Consider the following 24,351-nt stretch of genomic DNA (forward strand, 5'->3'; position numbering starts at 1 on the left):
ATACTGTAAGTCCTATCATCCGTGGTCCATCATCCTCCAAACTGCACCAGGATGTAGAGTAGGTCATGGAGGTCATGTGTGTCAAGTTTGGTCCAGGTCCGTCATTCATGCTAGTCCCAGTGGTCTCACAAAGTGAGTGAAGATACTGCAAGTCCCATCATCCATGGTCCACCCTCCTCTAAATTCTACCAGGATGTAGAGTGGGCCATGAGGGTTCTGTGTGCAAAGTTTGGTCTTGATCAGTCATTGGATGAGGGTTGCAGTGGTCTCAAGAAGTGAGTGAAGGTACTGCAAGTCCCATCATCCGTGGTCCATCCTCCCCCAAACATCATCAGGGCGTGAAGTGGGTCATGGAGGTTATGTGTGTCAAGTTTGGTCCAGGTCCGTCATTCATGCAGGTCCCAGTGGTCTCACAAAGTGAGTGAAGATACTGCATGTCCCATCATCCATGGTCCATCCTCCTCCAAACCACACCAGGATGTAGAGTGGGCCATGGGGGATCTGTGTGCCAAGTTTGGTCTTGATCAGTCATTGGATGAGGATTGCAGTGGTCTCAGGAAGTGAGTGAAGGTACTGCAAGTCCCATCTATGGGAGCCGAAGTGAATGAAAGTACTGCATATCCCATCATCCGTGGTCCATCCTTCCTCAGACCACACCAGGACGTAAAGTGGGTTATAGGGGTTATGTGTGCCAAGTTTAGTCCAGGTCCATCCCTCGTGCGGGTCACAGTGGCCCGTGGAAGCGAAAGCCAATCAGATATAGATTGGGCAAAAGAGAGAAATGAGCCCCATTATTTGGACACTTAGGGATGCTCTGGTGCTGCGAAATTGCGCCCTCTGGCGTACATTCGCAGTCAGAGCAGCCACTCTTTTAAAAAGGAGAGTGAAATTTCCTCTCCTCAAAGCGTCCCAAAGGGTCAGCGCATGCGCAGAACCACAAAACTGGGACTGGGAAATAGGCAGATGGGCTGGCTCTCTAGTTGAAAACAATCGGTAACGGTCGGCGCATGCGTAGTAAGGGACCACGCCTGTGGCTATTTGTGAAAGAGCTCATAGATATATGAAATAGTAGAGTGAAACGGAAGGTAAAAGAACAATTGAAAGCCTCCTTTAGTGACAATTCTGCCCAGGCGGCGTGGGGCAATGATTTAGACCAGGGGTCCCCAAACTTTTTAAACAGAGGGCCAGGTCATAGTCCCTCAATCAGGGCCTTGCAGCTTCAAAGCCTGGCTGCTTCCTGCCTGGGAGACTCCTTTGTAAGGAGGTGTCAGCTGGCCCTGATTGTTTGGATTTCTCATTTGACAATGACACATACAGAGAGCTTCTTTCTCTTTCTGTGGGCGAGTAGATGGCGACCAGAATTTACTTGAAGTTCCCAATTTTAGGACCTTTCATCTGATGTCTACTTGGTCGTAGAGCATTTACGGTGGTGGCTCCTTACCTGTGGAATGCCTTGCCTGTGGGGACACGAGCTCTCCGAGATTTACTATCCTTTCATAGAGCTTGTAAAACTTATTTATTTAGGCTGGCATTTGAACCTTGCTGATCGAATTTTTCCTTGATTTTAATGTTATGTATTACATGTGTATCTTGTGAACCGCTCCAAGCCTTCGAGGAGTGGCGGTATATAAAATTGATAAATAAATAAATATGTTCTGAATCAGAAACTAGAGCTGATGTAGTCTATCCAATGCAATTTTCTGAATCAGCACCCCAAATTGCCAAACCAAATCTAAAGTTGATCAAAAACTGATCCGTAACCCTTTTGGTATTAATGTTGGAGCATAGTTACTGGTCAATATATAACCACAGATCTAGAAGAATCCTCCACCTTGTGCAATTGTGGAGCAGAACAAAAAACTCAGTGTCTGTATGCTTGTCCATAATGCCTTGCCTCATGTACAGAAGAAGAACTGTTTAAAGCCACAGACAATGCGGTCTGGAGAACAAGCCCTGTGAGGAGCGGCTTAAACAGCTGGGCATGTTTATTTATTTATTACTGTATTTGTATACTGCCTTTCTCAGCCCGTAGGCGACTCAAGGCGGTTAAGAGGGTAAAATTCAATGCTTACAATATCATAAATATAATTAAAAACATAAAATATAATAAAAAGTAAACAAATCAATAAAATATAAATTCATAGTGTCTCCTTGTTAGTGTCTCCTTGTCCAGTCTCATTGTCGTCATTCCATTTTTCTATGTCAGTTAGTTGGCATTTGGAAATGTTTGTTCAAAAAGCCATGCCTTGAATTTTTTCTGGAGGTGGCCTATCTAATATCTATAGGGAGGGCGTTCTGAGGGGCCACCACCGAGAAGGCTCTGTCTCTCATCTCAGCCAAACATACTTGTGACAAAGGCGGTAACGAGAGCAGGGCCTCCCCAGATGATCTTAAGGCCCTAGATGTTTAGCCTGAACAAGAGAAAGGTGAGAGGAGATATGACAGCCATGTATAAATATGTGAGAGGAAGTCCTAGGGAGGAGGGAGCAAGCTTTTTTTTCTGCTTCCCTGGAGACTAGGATGCAGAACAATGGCTTCAAACTACAAGGAAGGAGGTTCCATCTGAACATGAGGAAGAACTTCCTGAGTGTGAGAGCCGTTCAGCAGTGGAACTCTCTGCCCCGGAGTGTGGTGGAGGCTCCTTCTTTGGAAGCTTTTAAGCAGAGGTTGGATGGCCATCTGTCGGGAGTGCTTTAATTGCAATTCTCCTGCTTCTTGGCAGGAAAATTGTACTGGATGGCCCATGAGGTCTCTTCCAACTCTATGATTCTATGTTGCCCGTTTTTGGTCTACAATTATTTAGCTGCTTGTGCAACTTTAATTCTATGTGTTTACTTATTTATTTGTGCAATGCGTTTGACACGAAATAAATAAAAGTACTGGGGTGTGACTCTATCCCTTTTCATAGTCTACGGTTGGCAACAGGGGGCGAAGAGTCGGCGCGCGCCGTTCAGCCGGCCACCGCGTGACTATGGCCAACCAATCAGCGTCTAGGAAGACTCGAATCGCCCAATGAGGCGACGGGTTTAAGTGGCGCCTCGTTGGAATTCTTATTGTTGGGGGAAAGTGGCGCTTGGCCTAGGGTCGCAGGTAAGGCTGCTCGGAAGGGAGGAGTGAGGGAGAGAGAGAGCGAGATTTCAGCTTCGGTACTCTCTCCCTGGTAGACTAAGGCTCAGCTCTTGAAGGTACAAGAGTGCTCTAGAACATGTGCAGAGTGCGTGCAGTCCACCCCCCTGTATTTGGGGTGGTGGTTTGTTGTTATATTTATTTGTTTACTAGCTGTACCCGCCACGCGTTGCTGTGGCCAACCTTCCCTCCCTCTTTCTCTCCTTTCCCTCCCTCTTTCCTTCCTTACATTTTCTTCTTTACTTCTCTCCTTCCTCCCTTTTTCTTTTCCTTCCCCTTTTCTCCTTTCTTCCTTTGCTACCTCTTTCCTTCCTTCGCTTTCTCCTTCCATCCTTCCTTCTGTCTTTCCTTCTTTCCTTCCTTCTTTCCCTCTTTCTCATTCTTCCTTCTCTACCTCTTTCCTTCCTTCACTTTCTCCCTCCATCCTTCTTTCTGTCTTTCCTTCTTTCTTCCCTCCCTCTTTCACTCCTTTCTTCCTTCTCCATCTCTTTCCCTTCTTCCTTTCTCCCCCTTCCCTTCCTTTTTTCTTTCCTTCCTTCCTTCTCTACCCCTTTCTTTCCTCCCCTTTTATTTTCCTCTTTCCTTCCTTTCTTTACTCTTTGCTTCCTTCTTTCTTTCCTTCCTTTCATCTTTCTCCCCTTCCTTCCCTCCCTCTTCCTTCCCCTTTTTTCTGTATTGTCATTTAGCTTTTTATTTATTTATTTACTTTATTTATATACAGCTTTTCTCAGCCCTCAGGCGACTCAAAGCGGTTAACAACATCAATACAAAACATCACAAGACAAGTATATAGCAGTTAAAAACAATTGTAACATAAACAATTAAACATCAGTATAACAATCATTAGCGCCTCAACAGATATACACTATGATGGTAGTTTCTCCTTAGTTGGTTTTGCAGTTCTACTATTAATTTAGTTTCCTAATGCAATTATAAGAATTTACCCAGACCTATGTATGACTGCAGCCCCTTTGAATGATTTGAAAACAATGGCCCGTCTCAATTTGGCGTAATGGCACACAGTATTATAACAGTTTCTCAGTTATGTGGATTTACAAGATCTTATGATTGCACCCCTTCAGAATAATTTGAAATCGGAATTTCTGCACTTTCTGAAAGTTACAATAATAGACTGGCCGCCGTCTTCAGCAGAACAACTCAGTAGAAAACTTTGATTGCTTCTGCAACCATTTTCTCATCCACGGGTGGTTTTCTTGGACTACCAGGCTGAAGAAATTTCTTAATGTTAGGAATGTTGCTCATTCTTGTTTTAAAAGCCTTTTGGGGGGTTTAAGTCCTTTGGTTTTTTTTGGGGGGGGGGGTTATGAGTGATGGTCACTCGTTGGTGTAGTGTCCAAATTTTGGGTCAATTTGTCCAGTGGTTTTGAGTCATGTCAATCCCACAAACAAACATTACATTTTTTATTTATATAGATACTAGCCATCCCCTGCCACATGTTGCTGTGACCCAGTCTGTGTATATGTGTTTGTGTGTGTGTGTGTATATTTGCATATATGTGTGTTTGTGTATATGTGTGGTTTTGCTTGTGTGTTGTAATGTTGGTTTATTTTGTTTTTGGCTTTTTAAGTCCCTTCTGCGTTTTCCAGTGTTTTTATGAGTGATGGTCACAGATTGGCCTGATAGTTGTATTGTGTCCAAATTTGGTGTCAATTCGTCCAGTGGTTTTTGAGTTACGTTAATCCCACAAACGAACATTATATTTTTATTTATATAGATATCCCACTCCAATTTCTTAAGAGAGTCAAAGTAGCTTGACGTTTGGGAAATGTTGTTATACGGGGTGAGCATCCCTTATCCCAGCGTTTCTCAACCTGGGGGTCGGGACCCAATTTGTATAAATAGGATATTTCCTCCTTTTGTGCAAAGCACCAGCACTCCATCTGTGCCCATTGGTACAGGTTTCTTTCCATGAAATTCTGAATGGTATAAATTACAAAATTTTGGATTAAGTTACAACACTGTGCATATCTGATAGATTATGGAAGCACTACCCATCTCCACACTGAGTATCTGCTGGGGTTTTGGTTCCAGGATCCCCTGTGGCATGCTCTGTGAATGCTCAATTTCCATTATATAAAATGATGTCATAAAATTATGCCTTTTGTACAAAATGGAAAAATCAGTTTCCTTTTTGGATTAAAAAAACATAATTTCAAATTTTGGAAAAACATTTGGTTGGGCTTGAGCACTAGAAAAAAATGTCTAGGGAACCTAGAGGAACTGGCACGAGGATTGGTAAATTTATGGTGTAGACTACATGTAGTCTTCCCAGTTCTCCTCTGAACTGGCTTACATTTATTATCCAAATTATTTCCATAGCACTCTCTCCAGCTTTCTTCATTTATCTCTATGAGTCAATTGAGGAGTAGTGCAAAGGCTGGGAGGTAAGGTTTCAGCTTCTTCTGTTTCCCGGGAGAAACAGAGATAAACATGTGTTCCTATTGGTTATATTGAGGCCGTTTTGAGTTATTAATTACAGTATATGCCAGAAGCTGAAACTGCGGTGGAAATATAACCCTAACTCGAACCATTCATTTTTTTTTTGTTTTTTAAAAATATATATTTAATATATTTTATTGATTTTCTCCCCCCCCCTTTTTTTATATATATATAGTTTTTATTAAGCAGTTTAAACATCAACACAGGGAAAGAGGGGAACATTACCAAAGAAGACAGAAAAGTAGGAAACCCAATCACCATTAAGAAAGGAAGAAAAAAGAAAAAGCCAAAAAAGTCCAGAAAAATAAAAAAAACCCCAAAAAACCACACACAAAAAATTCTAAAATGACTTAGAATACATTAATACTCTTATATTCCATCCTCAATTGATTATCATAGAATCATAGAATCAAAGATTACATCAAATAGAAGTGTTTATATATCTTGTATACTTGTTTTTTCACCTCTGTTCCCCCCCCCCCCCTCCGAGTCACTTCAGTTTACATTCTCTTTCCAAACTATCATTTCTTCTTGTGGAGGCAATTTCCCATCTACTTCTTTTAAACCGTTCTCAATATATTTTCCCCAAACTTCATCAAAGTCGTTTTCCTTCCATACCCCTTTCCTAACTCTTAACCTACATGTCAATTTATCATTTATTGCTATTTATTGCTATTTTCCATAGTTCTTTATGTTTGTTTGTTCAGTCGTCTTCGACTCTTCGTGACCTCATAGACCAGCCCACGCCAGAGCTCCCTGTCGGCCGTCACCACCCCCAGCTCCTTCAAGGTCAGTCCAGTCACTTCAAGGATGCCGTCCATCCATTTTGCCCTTGGTCGGCCCCTCTTCCTTTTGCCTTCCACTTTCCCCAGCATAATTGTCTTCTCTAGGCTTTTCTGTCTCCTCATGATGTGGCCAAAGTACTTCAACTTTGTCTCTAGTATCCTTCCCTCCAATGAGCAGTCGGGCTTTGTTTCCTGGAGGATGGACTGGTTGGATCTTCTCGCAGTCCAAGGCACTCTCAGAACTTTCCTCCAACACCACAGCTCAAAAGCATCGATCTTCCTTCGCTCAGCCTTCCCTAAGGTCCAGCTCTCACATCCGTAGGTTACTACAGGGAATACCATGGCTTTGACTAGGCGGATCTTTGTTGCCAGTGTGATGTCTCTACTCTTTACTATTTTATCGAGATTGGACATTGCTCTCCTCCCAAGAAGTAAACGTCTTCTGATTTCCTGGCTACAGTCTGTATCTGCAGTAATCTTTTCACCTAGCAATACAAAGTCTGTCACGGCCTCCACATTTTCTCCCTCTATTTTCCAGTTGTCAATCATTCTTGTTGCCATAATCTTGGTTTTTTTGATGTTTAGCTGCAACCCGGCTTTTGCGCTTTCTTCTTTCACCTTGATTAGAAGGCTCCTCAGCTCCTCCTCGCTTACGGCCATCAGAGTGGTGTCATCTGCATATCTGAGGTTGTTAATGTTTCTTCCAGCAATTTTCACCCCAGCTTTGCATTCATCAAGCTCCGCACATCGCATGATGCATTCTGCATACAAGTTGAATAGGTTGGGTGAGAGTATGCAGCCTTGCCATACGCCTTTCCCAATCTTGAAACAGTCTGTTGTTCCGTGGTCAGTTCTTACTGTTGCTACTTGGTCCTTGTACAGATTCCTCAGGAAACAGACAAGGTGGCTTGGTATGCCCATCCCACCAAGAACTTGCCACAATTTATTATGATTCACACAGTCAAAGGCTTTAGAATAGTCAATGAAGCAGAAATAGATGTTTTTCTGAAACTCCCTGCTAAACTAAATAGTTCTTCAATTGATATATTTATTTTACCTTTCCAATTCTTCGCTATCAGTAATCTTGCTGCAGTTAACATGTTATCTATTGCATCTGTATCTGTTTTTTTCAATTTCTTAATGTTATATAGTGACAACAGTGCAATGCTTGCACTTTTCCCTATCTCCTTTTCCACCTGCAGGCTCCTTTAAATCGGGAGTGGGGAAATTGTGGGATGTTTGCAACTCTCCCCTCTTCTTTGCACCCCTAAAGTCTCCAAGGCCCTATTTTAAAAAAGAAATAGGTATATATGAAATTCCTAGGTGTCTCTAGGGCAGTGATTCTCAATCTGTGGGTGCCCAGGTGTTTTGGCCTACAACTCCTGGAAATCCCAGCCAGTTTACCAGCTGTTAGGATTTCTTGGAGTTGAAGACCAAAATATCTGGGGACCCACAGGTTGAGAACCATTGCTCCTAGATACACTTTCCGCAGAGAAACCCAGCATGGGAGGGAAGCTGATGGCGGCTACAGGTTGGCATATGTTCTGTATCAGAACCTAGAGCTGATGTGGTCTATCCATTGCAATTTTCTGAATCAGCACCCCAAATAACCAAACCAAATCTAAAGTTGATCAAAAACTAATTTTCTAACCCTTTTGGTAGTGATGTTGGGAGAGTGTTTATTGGTAAAAAAAAAAAAAAAGGGGGGGGGGGACCACTGATCTAGATTCAGTGGGCTGCAGGTCTATAAACTGCCTTCTCGGGGAATGCCCTGAATATTGCTGGACTGAGGCTGGAGCCTGGGCAACACTTCACCCACCCCTGGTAACTGATGGAGACTGTATAACAAAGAAGCCCCAAAATGGTTCAAATTCTTCTCCTTTAACTTTGGCAGATCAACCTGCAATGGCTGGCTTTAGTGAGCGAATACAAGACATAGATCAGATGAGCAAGGAGCTGGTGAAACTGATAGCAGAAGGCAAGTCAGTGGAGATGCTGAAGGAGAACTTCTCCATACGGGAGAAGATGGTTGACAAACTACTGGATACTCAGAAGAACACAAAACAGCTTATCAAAGGTACAGCTCACACTGTACTTCCTTAGAAAACAGCAATATACAGGGCCTTTGGGCAGACTTGTCTCCTAAATAATAATAATAATAATAACACTTTATTTATACCCCACTACCATCTCCCCAAGGGACTCGGTGCGGCTTACATGAGGCCGAGCCCAAATACAACAGTACAAGCAATAATAACAACAACAACAACAGTACAAGCAATTAAATAAAAACATAGACAATAAAATATATAACATTAGCAATAAGACAACACACAATTAAAAACAGTGGGAAGGCCAAATGTAAAGTTAAAATGGGGAATAGTGCTGAGGCATGGACGAAAAGGTGATAGTGGCGTTTGTGGAAGGGCATACGAGCAGACCTAAAAATATAAAGTGTCTGATATCTTTAGGTAGAGAGTTCCAGAGTCGAGGGGCCACCATCGAAAAGGCCCTCTCTCTTGTTCCCACCAATCGTGCCTGCGAGGCTGGTGGGATCGAGGGCAGGGCCTCTCTGGATGATCGAAGGGATCATGTGGGTTCGTATACAGAGATGCGATCACACAGGTAGGCGGGTCCCAAACTGTTCAGGGCTTTAAAATAATACAATAAATAAAATGAAGAACAATTTTAACAAATATAAACTATCTCTGATCAGATAGGATTGTTGTGTGCTTTCAAGTAATTTCAGACTTAGGTTGACCCTGAGCAAGGGCCAGGTAAATGACCTTGGAGAGCCGCATCCGGCCCCCGGGCCTTACTTTGAGGACCCCTGCTCTAAATAGATGCATCCAATGCTCATAAACCATTGAACAACCTAGTTAGTGTCATTGATAAGGCAGGAATTAGGGGTATTTGGTATTGCTAGGAGTGGGAGGGCACCCATGTTGGTGTCTTGGTCAGCAATTTGAGTGAAGCCCCCATGGGTGATGGGATTGGCTGACTTGTCCCAATGGATGAAATGAAAAAAACAAACCAACTCATAAACAATACATCATTGTACCATCTTGATAAAACACATTTAGTTGTTCCCTGCAGATCTCATAGCTGCTGAGGAAAAGGCAGTCCAGAAACTTCATGAAAGGGAGCAAGAACTGAATGCAAGTCTCCAAAAGCTGCAGAAAATTGAAGATGAATTGTGTCAGAAAAACGAGAAGGATGCCATACTGAGAACCAGCACCCAATATCCTTCCATGTGTCCGATACCAAATCGAATATTTTCCTGGTGAGAGTTCAGCCTCTGTTTATCCCATCATGGTATTGGGGCTCTTTGGTAACTGGGAGGGCAAAGTTTCCATTCCCAAATGCCATGTTGGTATGGTAGGGATGCTACTACCTGCATCTAGCTGTACTAGGCGAATTAGCCTGGAGGCTTTAATGGTTGGTTCATTCAATAGGATTCACTTTGCCATCCCAAGATTTTCCCCTTTAAATAAGGACATCCAAGGCGTCTTTCATTTCTATGGTTATTCCAGTAGTTATTAGTCTTTTCAGAACAAGGAAGCAAAACAATTTTGATTGTTTTCACAGGTGCTTGGGCTTCTCTTACTATCCTCCTTTAATAGAAAGGGCTGGATTTCCATGTGAAGTTGATACTTATTTATTTATTTATAACTTTTGAATCCCGTTGTTTTCTACCTCTGTGGAGGGACTCAGAGCAGCTAACAGCAAAATTCAATGCTATACAATAAATAGTATCATAAAACAACATACAATAAATAAATTGGGAATTCCCAGTGTCAAGACCTTGTGTCTAACAGCAACCAGATGCAGAGCCTTTACAGCAGTGGCACCATCACTCTGGAATACTCTGCCACCTGAAGTCCATTCCTTGCGGGACTTATCAGCTTTTCACAGGGCATGTAAGACATATCTGTTTCGACGGGCCTTTGATCTCTGATATTGCTGTTTTTAAATTGTTTTAAATTGTTTTTAAATTGTGTTTGATTTTAGCCTGTCCTTGTAAGCCGCTCCGAGCCCCAGGGGAGTGGCGGCATATAAGTTCGAACAATAAATAAATAAATGAGTTCTGAAATACATACAAAACAATTCATCACATTAAAACAACATTCAACTCAGTGCAAAATGTTGTGGCCAAATAACTCGTACTCTGTATCGAATCATCCGTCAATCTGCAAATGCCTGACTCCAAAACCAGGATTTTAGTTGCTTCCTGAATGACAGGAGAGAGGGCCAGACATAATCTCACCGGGGAGAGAGTTCCATAACCGGGGGGCCAGCACAGAGAAGGCCCTGTCTCTCATCCCCACCAAACGCCTGCGAAGATGGTGGGACCGAGAGCAAGGCCTCTCCAGAAGATCTTAAAGTCCTCGGTGATTTATAGGGGAAGATATGTACTTTGAGCACATAAGGTCCCATGGGATCTTGGAGAGCTTGGCTGGGAAATGCTTCCTTAGACAATACTGGCCATAGAATCATAGAATCAAAGTTGGAAGAGACCTCTTGGAGCAATTCTTTATACAGATTTTCTTTTTATATAGCAGCTCAAAATATATAAGTATCACTGGCAGTTGGTGACCTTTATGTCAGAGCTAGAGTGAATTTGTTCTGGCTTTTATTCAAAGGAACACTCCTTGGTGATCACTCTGATGTTCTACCATCACTTGTGTGTGTATGTTCCTTCAATTTCATAGGATTGTTTTAGGCAAATAAAACGCAGGTGGTTTTGCTAGAGTTTATCTCTGAAATATCACCATGGTGGACCTTCATCGAATGTCAGATGGCATCTGGCACCTTAAGGCATTTAGGCCAACATATCATCACTTACCCTGAGATAGAACAAAGTCAAGCAGTTTCTTGAACTTCCATGACTGATTGAGGAGTGGTCACCTGTGGCCCTTCCAATCTTGCTAGGCTTTAATTCCCATTAGCTCCTAGTGATGATGATGGAACTTATAGTCCTACATCAGCTTAGTTGGTCTCAGTTGCCCATCTCTGAATTAATTCTTTGAAGAATAATTATTTAAACCAGCACTGACAGTCCCATGTAGAACTTGGTTATGTGGGCTTTTTCTAGTTTGTTGTAGGTTTTTTCGGGCTATATGGCCATGTTCTAGTGGCATTCTCTCCTGACGTTTTGCCTGCATCTATGGCAAGCATCCTCAGAGGTTGTGAGATCTGACCTCACTACCTCTGAGGATGCTTGCCATAGATGCAGGCAAAACGTCAGGAGAGAATGCCTCTAGAACATGGCCATATAGCCCGAAAAAACCTACAACAACCCAGTGATTCCGGCCATGAAAGCCTTTGACAATACATTCCTATATATGGTTATTGTGGTTTTCTGTGGGCAAGCAGATGGTGACTGGTAGATGGAGAGGTCCTCACTACCTCAGAGGATGCTTGCCATAGATGCAGGTGAAACGTCGGGAGAGAATGCCTGTAGAACATGGCCATATAGCCCCAAAAGAAACCTACAACAGCCCAGTGATTCCGGCCATGAAAGCTTTCGACAATACATTCGTATATGTGGTTATTGTGGTTTTCTGTGGGTGAGCAGATGGTGACTGGTAGATGGAGAGGTCCTCACTACCTCTGAGGATGCTTGCCATAGATGCAGGCGAAACGTCAGGAGAGAATGCCTCTAGAATATGGCCATATAACCCAATGAAACCTACAACCCAGCGATTCCAACCATGAAAGCCTTCAACAATACATTTTTTCTAGTTCATTTCCTCAGTGTGTACGATCAGAGTTTGGAAGAGACCCCAAGGGCCATCATGGTAAGCCTGTCCTGCCATACAGGAACACACAATCAAAGCACTCCTGGTAGATGGTCATCCAGGCTCTGCTTCAAATCCTCTTGGGAAGGAGACTTCACTACATTCTGAGGCAGAATTTTCCACCGCTGAAAAACTCTTTAAGAGTTCCTATCTTGTATTTGGTTTAGGTTTCTAATATTCTGGGTTGGAAAGGGGTAGGAAGTACATCAGAAGATGTTTCAGGAGACAGAGACTACTATTAGTTGTTTCTGTACGATCTTGCCTGGGCCTGTCGAAGGGCACAGGATCATGATTGTCCAAAATGCTCTGTCAATTTATTGAAAAACAATACTTTCTGCTGGTTTGCTGGAATCAGCAGCAAAGGTCCTTAACTCACAAGATATACAGAGTTAAGGAAAGAGCTGGAGGCACTGAAAGAAGAAATCAGGCAGCAGGAAAGAGGTGCTGCTGAAAATTTTGAAGCAGCCACAGCAGCCAAGTAAGTAGAGGCTTTCCCTTGCTCTCTCCCCCCTGACCAACTGGTAGGATGTCGGCAAAGGAAAGTTGGCTCTTGCATGATGTACTCTTTCTCATTTGCATTGAACTTCCTGACTTATTTGCATAGGAGATCATGTTCATGTGGGTCCAGAAGTCACTTTTGGTTCATTTATACTTGCATAAGATGCTAGCTGCTTAACACATAAGGCAGGAGAGAGAAGGGCACATCTGGGTGAGGATTTTTACAGTGTTTGAGAAAGTTATATTTTTGGACTACCGTTGTTAGAGCATGGAAGATTCTAAAGTTAACCCAAAAATTGAACTTTTATAAATGTTTTACTTTTGCTTTCTTTTTAATAGTATCAACTGGCAGCATGGCTAAAAAATGAAGTAATTAATTAAAAGTTTACACTTCTCTACTATGAGCTTATCTACATGTTCCATCTAATCTAAATTCATATCTGCAATGAGGTGGAAATAGTATCCACTTGCTTTATATTTCAAGGCTTACCCTGTACACAATTTTTTTTGGCTGTATAAGAAGGAAGGACCCCCTGGTGGCGCAGTGGGTTAAACCGCTGAAATGGCTGACCAAAAGCTTGGTTGTTCAAATCCAGGAAGCGGGGTGAGCTCCCGCTGTTAGCTCCAGCTTCTGCCAACCAACAGTTTGAAAATATGCAAATGTGAGATCAATAGGTACCGTTTCTGCAGGAAGGTAACGGTGCTCCATGCAGTCAGGCCAGCCACATGACCTTGGAGGGGTCTACAGACGCCGCCAGCTATTATGCTATTATACATTTTTATCCACCTTGTTGAGCCAATTACTCTTTAATCAGCCCGTATTTTGGCCTTCTCCCCTTTAGTTCTTTTGTTGCTTGATGCTTGTCTATTATTGTTATGTTTGTTTTATGCTTTTAAATTGCATTTTGTTATTGCTCTGCTTTTAATTGTGTTTCCTGGGCTTGGCCCCATGTAAGCCACCCCGAGTCCCTTTGGGGAGATGGAGGTGGGGTAGAAAAATAAAATAATTCTTCTTCTCTTTCTCCACTTCCTTCTTCTCCTTCTTCTCCTTCTTCAGCTCTTTGACTGTCGACATGGAGATAAGCACCCCCCCCCCCCAAAAGAGTCAAACATGAATAGACTGTCAGGGGAAACCTTTGTCTTTACCTATGTAAGAAGGAAAGCCAACCAGTCCTCTTTGTCCTGGGAAGGTCATACTATAAGAAAAATGGAGAGTACAGGAGAGATACAATAGTATTTGAGAGGAAATGTTCTTTGTATTTACTTCCTGATCTTTATTTTCTAAAAGCTATGTAGCTGGCATAGCCACTGGGATGTAGTGGTTTGAACATTGTACTATGACTGGCGGACATGGTTCCAGTCCCTGGCAATCCAGAGTAATCTTGGGAATATCCCACTCTCTCAGCCCGAGAGGACAAAGGCATAGGCAAAGCCTCTGAACAAATTTAGCCAAGAAAACCTCATGATAGGATCACTTTAGGGTCGCTGTAAGTCATAAATGACTTGAAGGCACAAAACAAGGTAAGCTTTTAGGTTAATTTAGAAAAATGTTCCCTCACCTCCTACAACTTCAACATTTCTGGAAATGCTAGGTCTCTGGGGAAGACAGTAGGAAAAGTTTTTTTTTTTCAAGCTCTAGCTCCGGGGTCCTCAAACTAAGGCCCGGGGACCAGATACGGCCCTCCAAGGTCATTCACCTGGCCCTCGCTCAGGGTCAACCTAAGTCTGAAACAACTTGAAAGCACACAACAACAACAACAATCCTATCTCAGCAGTCAAAATCAGACCCACACGTCCCATTGAAATATTAATACGTTTATATTTGTTAAAATTGTTCTTCATTTTAATTGTTTTGTTTTAAAATGTTTTTTGCACTACAATGACTGGTAATGAAATGCGGAGGACTTATGGTTTTTATTGTGTCTACTGATGTTAATTGTAATGAATTTTTACCTGTGTTAAATGTTTTTAATGTTTAAATTTAATGTTTAAATTATTTTTGTACTGTTGTGGGCATCGAATTGTGCCGTTTTGTAAACAACCATGAGTCGCCCTCGGGCTGAGAATGGCGGTATAGAAGGATAGTAAATAAATACAAATAAGATATATGCAGTGTGCATAGAAATCCATTCATATTTTTTTTTCAAACTATAATCCAGCCCTCCAACAGTTTGAGGGACTGTGACCTGGCCCTCTGTTTAAAAAGTTTGAGGAGCCCTGCTCTAGCTTAAGGTGGCCTCATATACTCAATTATGTTTTGCAGGTACCTTGTACAACTTTATTACCAGATTTGCCACATTGACTGGGACTGTTCCTGTGAGCCACACGAGATGAAAGGAAGTATCCTTCCACTATAAGCAAATTGGTATTTCCTGGGAGGGGCATAACATACTATTTTTAATTACCTTAACTGTTCTTTTTCTCTTAGTCCATTTTGGACCTGACATTGCCCAGCATATCAACCTTAACAGCCTCATACACTCCCGCTCCTTTATCAGTAATTTTTTGTGGAGTATGGTGAATACGTCCTGGTCAGAGAAGTAGCCCCTGGGCAACAGAAGCAAATACATGGTGGATGTCCCTATCAACAGTGATATGTTTTGAGCAGCATCTCTCTCCCCCCAACATGTGATTTCTGTACTCTCAAAATGTGTATTTAAATAAATAGACTGAAGATAATTTTAGTACTAACCACAAAAAGTGTTTTATTCATATGAGAAGTAATTCCAAAAAACAGTTCTCTGCTGGAAGGCTGCGCCGCCGATGGGTAAGAAATAGAAATCCAATGCAAGGTGAGCCATTTCCTGTGGCTTAATACAAAAGCAGCTTAGTCCAGGACCCAATAGAGCCCTTGACTCTGTGTTGGTCTGTGTTGACTTACCTGCAGGTCATGAGTCCCAGAAGACCAAACCACAACAGTTCCTGCACCTCCCAGCTTTCTCTGTTATTTTTTCCCCACCTTGACAAATTTCCCAGTGGGGACAGAGTGCAGAAAAAAAATCGGGCACATCCAAATGGGATTGTTTGTCAAAACAACTTGAAAGGAGCAAGGAATGGTCTATGTAGAAGATACTCCCACCCATCCATGCAAAGAATATTTCTTAAATTATTCCTCACCCACAGGGATTGGAAGAGATGTGTGCAAATGAAGGCTAAATCCTCTTCTGCAGCCCTCATAAGACATGTTTCTTCATGGTTGTTGCCTCATTGCGTAAGTTCAAAACTTGGCTAGGCCAAGTTGGAGAGGCAGTAAAAAATTAGCAATACCTAAAGCATGGAATAGTTGTTCTTTCCCACAGTTAACTCAAAGACAGTTCAGTTCGTTGTCACCTGTGTCCTTGGCACATTTCCTTAATTGCGGCAGAACAGGCCTTGGCCTGTCATAATACTGAATCCTCTCCAATATCTTAAGGGAAACTCAGCTCAACTCTTGCTGCCCTCAGCAATGGCACTTCTGCTCATTGGTCTGCTTGCAACAGGGCTCCATGGTGATGGCCACACCCACGCCACTGCGGCCGGACGTCATGCGGGTTACCTCGGTCCAAGTATCGGTGGCAGGGTCATAGCATTCAACGCTGTCTAGGAAGGTCTGGCCATCATAGCCACCTGCAGGGAGAGAAAAACTACAGCTAACACAATGTGGGATTGAAGCCATGCCGTTTCAGCTGGGGCGGAACTGAATCGCAGGTTCTCATGAGTGGGACAGGGCTGGCCCGGTGCTTCTCAAGCTACATATTCATAATCCCTGCATAGCATTGTGAAAGTCCCCCAAAGCCCACTTAGCATTAAGCAGCCACTAGGATTGACAGGCTGCCTGATGTCAACACCTCCATTTCTGTGTTAGTAATCTCTAGCACGAGGGGGATTTGTGACATGAGTTGTTCTAGCTCTCATGCTGAAGATCACTCACAGGAGGAGATAATAACAGAGAGCCATACCTTGATGGATAGGAGAACAGACCTTTGTCTATTCCAGCAGCTACTTACCCGTAAGTAGGGTTTCAGAGACAAAATCCAGTATATAGCACCACGATTATGGTACTACAAAATACATAATGGTCATACAGCAGTGGTTCTCAACCTGTGGGTCCCCAGATGTTTTGGCCTTCAACTCCCAGAAATCCTAACAGCTGGGATGGTAAACTGGCTGGGATTTCTGGGAGTTGTAGGCCAAAACACCTGGGGATCCATAGGTTGAGAACCTCTGTCATACAGGATTCTACCATCACCCAAATGTACCAGCGATAGTCGCCTGTTTGTGCCCAGTGACTACAATGTTTCTTTCCTGGAATCATGGTTGGGACCACTACTTTGAGCAGCACTGGGCTAGATCACACTATAATGTCTCATCATCCTCTGGGTGTAGTTGGTCCATGAATTTATTTTTTTACAAACTAGCCTGAGGAGTTTGTAAACACGTCTTGTGACATGCAGGGCTTGACAAATCCAAAGCTGGAGATAAAATTTCTGGTAAAAAATTAACAACCTTAGATATGCAGATGATAACACTTTGATGGCTGAAAGTGAAGAGGAGCTGAGGAGCCTTATAACCAAGGGGAAAGAAGAGAGTGCAAAAGATAGATTGCAGTTAAACAAACAAAAAAAAAAAAACTAAGATGATGGCAACCAGACTGATTGATAACTGGCAAATAGAGGGAGAAAACGTGGAGGCAGTGATAGACTGTAGTTCTAGGTGCAAAGATTATTGCAGATATGGACTGCACCAGGGAATCAGAATACGTTTACTTCTTGGGAGGAGGGCAATGACCAATCTTGATAAAATAGTGAAGAGTAGAGACATCACACTGGCAACGAAGATCCACATAGTTAAAGAAGAGGTATTCCCCATAAGTAACCTATGGATGCGAGAGCTGGACCATAAGGTTGGCTGAGCAAAGGAAGATAGACACTTTTGAACTGTGGTGCTAGAAGAAAATTCTGAGAGTGCCTTGGATCAGAAGAAGATCCAACCAGTCCATACTCCAGGAAATAAAGCCCGGCTGCTCATTGGAGGGAAGGATATTAGAGGCAAAGATGAAGTACTTTGGCCACATATAAGACAGGAAAGCTTGGAAAAGACAATGATGCTGGGGAAAAAGGAAGAGGGGCTGACCAAGGGCAAGATGGATGGATGGTATCCTTGAAGTGACTGGTTTGACCTTGAAGGAGCTGGGATGATAATGGCTGACAGGGAGCTCTGGCATGGGCTGGTCCATGAAGTCAAAAAGGCTTGGAAGAAATTGAACAAATAAACAACAAGCCAGAGGAGAAAATAAAAATAATGTTGAATTGGATCAAACCAAATACCCATGTAGTAGTCTAATGTACTGATAAAGTGGCCAGCCAGATATTTCAGGGAAACTCACCAGGATACAAAAGCAGCAGCACCAGCTACCTCCTGCAGATGCTCCTGTCACTGCCTCTGGTATAAGTGGTAAGTGATCATGGCTAAGTTTAGATACAATTAATACGTTTAGATTCCTTGAAGACATACAGCCTGGCATCCTATCGGTGACTTACCTGTATAGTTAGTATACTAAAATCTGCTTAAGCCCGGGTTGCAGAATGCTATTCACTTCCTCTATAGCTGGGGTGGGGGTGGAACAGGGGTGATTCAGACAATGAAAATTAATCTCTGAGCTCTTTGGGAGGTACAAATTTGGTGCATGCTATTTGAGAGCACACACTTGATTCTTCCCCACATGACCAAGTTGAGACCAGCTGCTTCTCCATCGACTGACCGCCACTGGACATGACAGTATCAAGAACAGCTTTCAGAGTTTGATGTCTTCCAAGCCTGAGGGAGGATTGAACTGAATGTGGAGCTGTGAGCTGATGCAGGATGTCAGCCACAGATACTACTTTCACCTTAGATCACTCAAATAGGAAGCATCTGGCTATCGTTAAACCATTCCATCTGGATTCAGGATTACTTGTACCAGAGAGAAGCAACTGTGGCCCTCTTAACTCACATCAATCCTTGCTGGCAAAGATGATCCTATATTGCTCTTTGTAATGCCATTCTATGACCGTTGCAGATCAATACACCTGGAGGACACTAGATTTGGGAAGGCTGTTTTATTCCTCAGCTAGGCGTGTAGGTCATCTGGTCTGGGTTTTTTTTTTCCTGTGTCAGGAGCAACTTGAGAAACTGCAAGTCTCTTCACGTGTGTGAGAATTGGTCATCTGTAAGGACGTTGCCCAGGGGACAGCCAGATGTTTTACCAACCTGTGGGAGGCTTCTCTCAAGAGAAGCTGGAGCTGACAGATGGGAGCTCATCCCACTCCCAGGATTCAAACCTCCGACCTTTCGTTCAGCAGTACTGCCAGCACAAGGGTTTAAACTATTGCGCCACCGGAGGCTCCTATCTGGTCTGGTACCCCAGGAGGCAACTGACTCCTAACAAGTTATGTGCCCCCCCCCCCCCCACAAGCTCTTTCCCCTACTTGACAAACAGCTTGATCCACCTATGATTATTTGCCAAGGATTAACTCACACCTGAGGTTGCGGCTCAGACAGATGAATCATGATAACACTTTGACTCATTGCACTTCTTTTGTGCAATGAGAGCAAAGATTAGGTTTTCAGATGGAAACAACAGATGCCATCTGTCACATGTTCAGTGAGCACCTAAGATGTAAACAACTCCGATCACTGGTCTTAGATGAAAGCGTTGCTACATGGTCCTTTCTTGGGCAATTAATTTTTCAGAAAAATTGGATGCATTGTGCTAGTTTCATTGCATTTTTTCCCATTTAGCTCCTATATAGTATCAACATCTACACATTAACAGTGTTGGTGCCACTGATCTCAGTCAACACTACGAAGTTTTTCTGCCAATTGTGACACAAAGTTATCACTCCATATTGCATCAGTGTTCAGAAATAACTTTGTATTTTGTGTCTGGGACTTGCTAATAAACATTTTGTAAAATGTTTGGCAGAGCAAGTGAACTGGATGGTGAATTTAAGAAAGAATTGTTCATGGAGAGTTTGCCCCAATGACACATCTGTTTGCTTTAACCAAATCGCTTCCTGCACATCTATCTATATAAATAAAAATGTAATGTTAGTTTGTGGGATTAACATAACTCAAAAACCACTGGACGAATTGACACCAAATTTGGACACAAGACAACTATCAGGCCAATGAGTGACCATCACTCAGAAAAACACTGAAAAACACAGTAGAAGAGATTAAAAATAAAAAATACATTACAATGCATGCACAAATCCATACACATACATACACACAAAACACATATACACAGACTGGGCCATAGCAACGTGTGGCAAGGGATGGCTAGTATACAAATAACAGGAGTAGAGACAGGCAGGGGAACAGGTTTCTTGAAATAAAGCTTGGTTGTCACATTTTCCTCTTAAAATCAAAGTTTTGAATGAAACATACAATCTTTTGGAGCATTACATGGGAACTTTTTAGATGACAACTCTCAGCATCCCTCAATCAGCATGATCACCATTCCTCTTTGAAGCATCTGCTATTGACTTTGACCAAGCTTACCCAGCACGTAAATCTTGCCCTGGTGCACAGTGACCCCAAGGGCGCTCCGACGATGCTTCATGGGTGCAGCGAAGGACCAGGTTCTTGTCTCCACGTCGTAACGCTCCATGCTGTTGAGTTGGTCTGTACCATCATAGCCCCCCATGGCATAGATGGAGTTATTCAGGGCACAAACCCCTGCATTGGAACAGAGCAGCATTGAAGCAGACAAAACAGACGGTGATCCTCCCACCTCTCCCTTTAGCATACCAAGTTTGGATACTCCACAATCATTTCTGTGACACATTTCAAGCCTTAACTTGAGAAGCAAGAACCCTGTTGGCCTCCACATGTTACTGGGCTTCTTTATCATTTCCGACCACTGGCTCTACTGGCTGGGGCCAATGGTAACTGGAGTTGCAACCTCATAAAGAAGTTGACACTTTCCTCATCCCTGTCTTTCATGTATTTCCTGAGTATAATCTAAACTACCAGCCAGCATGGTCAATAGTAAGACGACTTTAGGAGTTATTGTCTAAAAAGCTCAAAAGTTCCAAGCTCTTAATTATTCTCCCAGGCAACATATGCAGGAACTGACCACCCAGATGAAACTTCTGCCCCCTATACACAAACACACATAAACACACTATACATCCCTATATGAGAGGCTAGGGGACAGCTCCACCTTGTCTCCTGTGCTATGCTAATAATATAATATAATATATTGTATGTACATATAATATTTATAATATAATAAAATAATATTATAATTATATATTTATATTACATGTAATATAACTAATAACATTACAATAGAATTGTGTAGTACAATATAGTAACTTTAATACTGATATTGTAATATGCTAACAATATATTGTATGTATATATATTGTAAGCCGCTCTGAGCCGCTCTCACCTTCAGGGTGAGAAGGGCGGTATATGTCATAAATAAATAAATAAATAAATATGCATTGCAAATGACAGGTCTGAGATCCCTGTATTCCACCAGTGAGGACAATTCAGTTTGGAAAGACGTAAAGGGTCTTTTCAGTTGTACCCAATTATGGAAGGGTAGTTTCTTTTTGGCACAAAGCAAAAAGGTGACTTTTTATAAAGCTTTTTTTTGGAGGGGGGGGGGGGGTAGAGTCCTGTTTATTGAATTTTCAATATATATGCCCTTTGGTGGAACTTGCTGACTGAAAAGTTGGCGGTTCAAATCCAGGGAGCAGGGTGAGCTCTTGTTGTTAAGCCCAGTACAATAAAGATGGAGGCTGTGAGGGGACAAGACACACACACACACCCTCACACACAAGGCAGGATAATGGGAAACTACCACTGTATATTACATTTTTCTTTACTGCCACCAAATATTTATTAAGGTTTCTTTTGCTGCCACATTTTTCATCTATTCATAGGCCACTTCCTTCCCTAGAATGTTTAAGAGGCCACACAAACTCTTCAGGTGAAGTAAAACAAGAATATAGTTTATTTTATTCTTGATCAGTAAAGAATCAAAGAGTTGGAAGAGACCTCATGGGCCATCCAGTCCAACCCCCTGCCAAGAAGCAGGAAAACCGCATTCAAAGCACCCCTGACAGATGGCCATCCAGTCTGTTTAAAAGCTTCTAAAGAAGGAACCTCTGCCACACTCCGGAGCAGAGAGTTCCACTGCTGAACAGCTCTCACAGTCAGGAAGTTCTTCCTCATGTTCAGATGGAATCTCCTTTCTTGTAGTTTGAAGCCATTGTTCCACATCCTAGTCTCCAGGGCAGCAGAAATCAAGCTTGCTCCCTCCTCCCTATGACTTCCTCTCACATATTTATACATGGCCCTCATCATGTCTCCTCTCAGCCTTCTCTTCTTCAGGCTAAACATGCCCAGCTCTTTAAGCCGCTCCTCTCATGACAAAGGGAGGGTTTATAAACCTGACACAGGGATGGAGAATACAGACACTCCAGACAGGTGAAGTGCTCTCTATGTTCCCTTTGCAACCAGAAGAGACAGTAACCACAACAAAGCTTCTTGAATGCAATCACAAGCCCCTTCTTGCCGCCCTGCACAAACCTGCTCCACTCCGGATGGTGTTCATCGGGGCAATCATCTCCCATTCATCCCGTTCAGGGTAATAGCACTCCACTGAGTTGTGACGGGAAGTGCCATCATAGCCACCCACTGCGTACAAGAGGCGGTTCAGCACTGCCACCCCAACACCAATCCGTCGTGTGAGCATGGGTGCCACTAAGATCCATTCATCCTGCTCTGGTTCGTACCTGGAAGAAGAGAAGGGCAATCACTTCAGTGCCACTTGATACCCCCCTCCCCACCCTCCCAAACACATATCATGAAAAGTCAGGCTACTGGAGGCATACACAACTGGGAGGATGTCAGTGGTAATATAGAACCAGGTCTGTCACTAGAAATTCAAGATTTGACAAATATGGATTTATTATGATGTGTGGGAATGAATGGAAGACTGGAAGGATGTGTGGTTGGAGTTAATAATTTTGGAAACACCAGTATCATATTAAGGCCTGCAATGACTAACTACCTGCTTGCTGGAACTGTGATCAAAACCTGCTAATGAGAATTGGTAAGAACTGTGACAATGGTTCTTTCAAGTTAAGGAAATGTTTGCAACATTCCTTATGTTAAGAAGGAAATCAACATAAGATCAACACCAATCAAGAAAATAAACATCTGGCCAGGAAACTGAGATGGAGCCAGGATGGAAGACGTCTATAATTAATTTACAACTTTGGGACTACATCAACAGAATATTCCTATAAAAGACTTAGTCTAATAATGCTCAAAGTGTGACCGACCTGAGGAGTCTGATTCACCCACTATGCTCTGCTCCATGGGAAGGAGAGAGCTAGTGTACTATGGAGTGACAGATCTGCAAGGGAGCAGTCTGGCCACTGAAAGAGGAGCCTGGGAGAATGGCAGAATTTACAGTAACTCACTTTAAGTGCCCTCTCAACCAGAAGAGTAGCCATTTTAATTACTTCTAAATACCAAGAAAGAAGTTACTCTGGCAAAACTGCAGCTAGGGATGTGAAATTGTAACCATTTCTTCTCTAAAGCTTTCCAAACTTCCAGAGAAGGACATCATAGAATCATAGAGTTGGAAGAGACCTTGTGGGCCATCCAGTCCAACCCCCTGCCAAGAAGCAGGAAAATCGCATTCAAAACACCCCCAACAGATGGCCATCCAGCCTCCAAAGAAGGAGCCTCCACCACACTTCAAGGCAGAGAGTTCCACTGCTGAACAGCCCTCACAATTAGGAAGTTCTTCCTAATGTTCAGGTGGAATCTCCTTTTCTGTAATTTGAAGCCATTGTTCCGCGTCCTTGTCTCCAGGGCAGCAGAAAACAAGCTTGCTCCCTCCCTCATGACTGTTCTATTATTTTTATCAGTATCAATTTTCTTCCATTTTTTATCAGCAGCTCCCAAACCACTCCCATCCCTACTTGGCTTCCATTACTCAGCACTACTAGTGTTCCTAACTTTATAAAGTATAATAACAACTTCTAGCTTTTTAAGAGAGCATTGTCTATGCTGCATTCACAATAAGGCCATCATTTTTTACTGTCTATGCCAATGACACAAATTGATGCAGTCCTGAAAATAAATCTGCCTTCTGTCCTGGGAATACCTTCAGGGATAGCTCCTAATTTCACACATAATCACACTTGTGGCTACTGTAGCCATAAAGGTTTGCATACCCAAGCCCAAACTATGCATATTTTAACTGAATCACTGTAAAGCCTGAGACAAAACCTTGTACAACTTAACCTTTACAGCTTCTTGCAAAAGAAGAGGAAGTATCTTAAGGAAGCAGTCTTGTAAGTGTAAGAGTCACAAATTAACAAGGCCTTTTGGGGCTGGATGTTTCTTATTAACTCAGCATAATTCTCATTTCTATATGGATGCCAAACCTGCTAGGATTTTAACACAATTGTTCACCAACACTCATGGACCATAACAGGACAGAATATATCAATGGAAGTCAGAAAGCATCGCCTCCTTCCCAAGTTTAATACCATATCTGACTATATAAAACCCTATACGGCTCCGGTCCAGCGTACCTGTACGAACGTATCTCCTTCTACGTCCCACCTCGAAGCTTAAGATCCTCTGGGGAGGCCCTGCTCTCGGCCCCGCCGTTGTCTCAAAC

General features: G+C 42.7%; 2 protein-coding genes across 4 annotated transcripts in view; one reads left to right on the forward strand and one right to left on the reverse strand.

Moving 5' to 3' along the window:
- The first annotated feature begins 2,988 nt into the window (after positions 1-2,988).
- On the forward strand, positions 2,989-15,355 carry SPC24 (SPC24 component of NDC80 kinetochore complex). Of its 3 annotated transcripts, none has more exons than XM_060763620.2 (6): positions 2,989-3,090; positions 8,267-8,449; positions 9,469-9,613; positions 12,559-12,651; positions 14,935-15,011; positions 15,100-15,355. In XM_060763620.2, the coding sequence occupies exons 2-6, from the start codon at positions 8,278-8,280 to the stop codon at positions 15,213-15,215; spliced, it is 603 nt and encodes a 200-aa protein (XP_060619603.1). In that variant the 5' UTR covers positions 2,989-3,090; positions 8,267-8,277; the 3' UTR covers positions 15,216-15,355. The 3 variants fall into 3 exon arrangements, with proteins under 3 accessions (XP_060619603.1, XP_067320108.1, XP_067320109.1); XM_067464007.1 differs by lacking the exon at positions 2,989-3,090 and adding an exon at positions 3,097-3,185; XM_067464008.1 differs by lacking the exon at positions 2,989-3,090 and adding an exon at positions 3,192-3,214.
- Positions 15,351-24,351, reverse strand: part of KEAP1 (kelch like ECH associated protein 1) — a 29,453-nt gene continuing 20,452 nt past the window's right edge. Inside the window, exons 4-6 of the mRNA XM_067464006.1 lie at positions 22,239-22,444; positions 20,196-20,372; positions 15,351-16,277 (exon numbers count right to left, since the gene is read on the reverse strand). Of these exons, the coding sequence (XP_067320107.1) occupies positions 16,111-16,277; positions 20,196-20,372; positions 22,239-22,444 (550 nt within the window). The 3' untranslated portion in view covers positions 15,351-16,110. The remainder of the gene's footprint in view (positions 16,278-20,195; positions 20,373-22,238; positions 22,445-24,351) is intronic.

The sequence above is a fragment of the Anolis sagrei genome, chromosome 2 (genome assembly GCF_037176765.1).
Source record: "Anolis sagrei isolate rAnoSag1 chromosome 2, rAnoSag1.mat, whole genome shotgun sequence".
In the NCBI taxonomy this organism is placed as follows: domain Eukaryota; kingdom Metazoa; phylum Chordata; class Lepidosauria; order Squamata; family Dactyloidae; genus Anolis; species Anolis sagrei.

Bases quoted from the DNA above. Each gene is read 5' to 3' on its own strand.
- SPC24 (XM_060763620.2), top strand. From the start codon at position 8,278: ATGGCTGGCTTTAGTGAGCGAATACAAGACATAGATCAGATGAGCAAG. The intron at 9,614-12,558 runs ATATCCTTCCAT...CACAAGATATAC, and splicing joins ATACTGAGAACCAGCACCCA to AGAGTTAAGGAAAGAGCTGG. The intron at 15,012-15,099 runs GTATCCTTCCAC...TTTTTCTCTTAG, and splicing joins GCCACACGAGATGAAAGGAA to TCCATTTTGGACCTGACATT.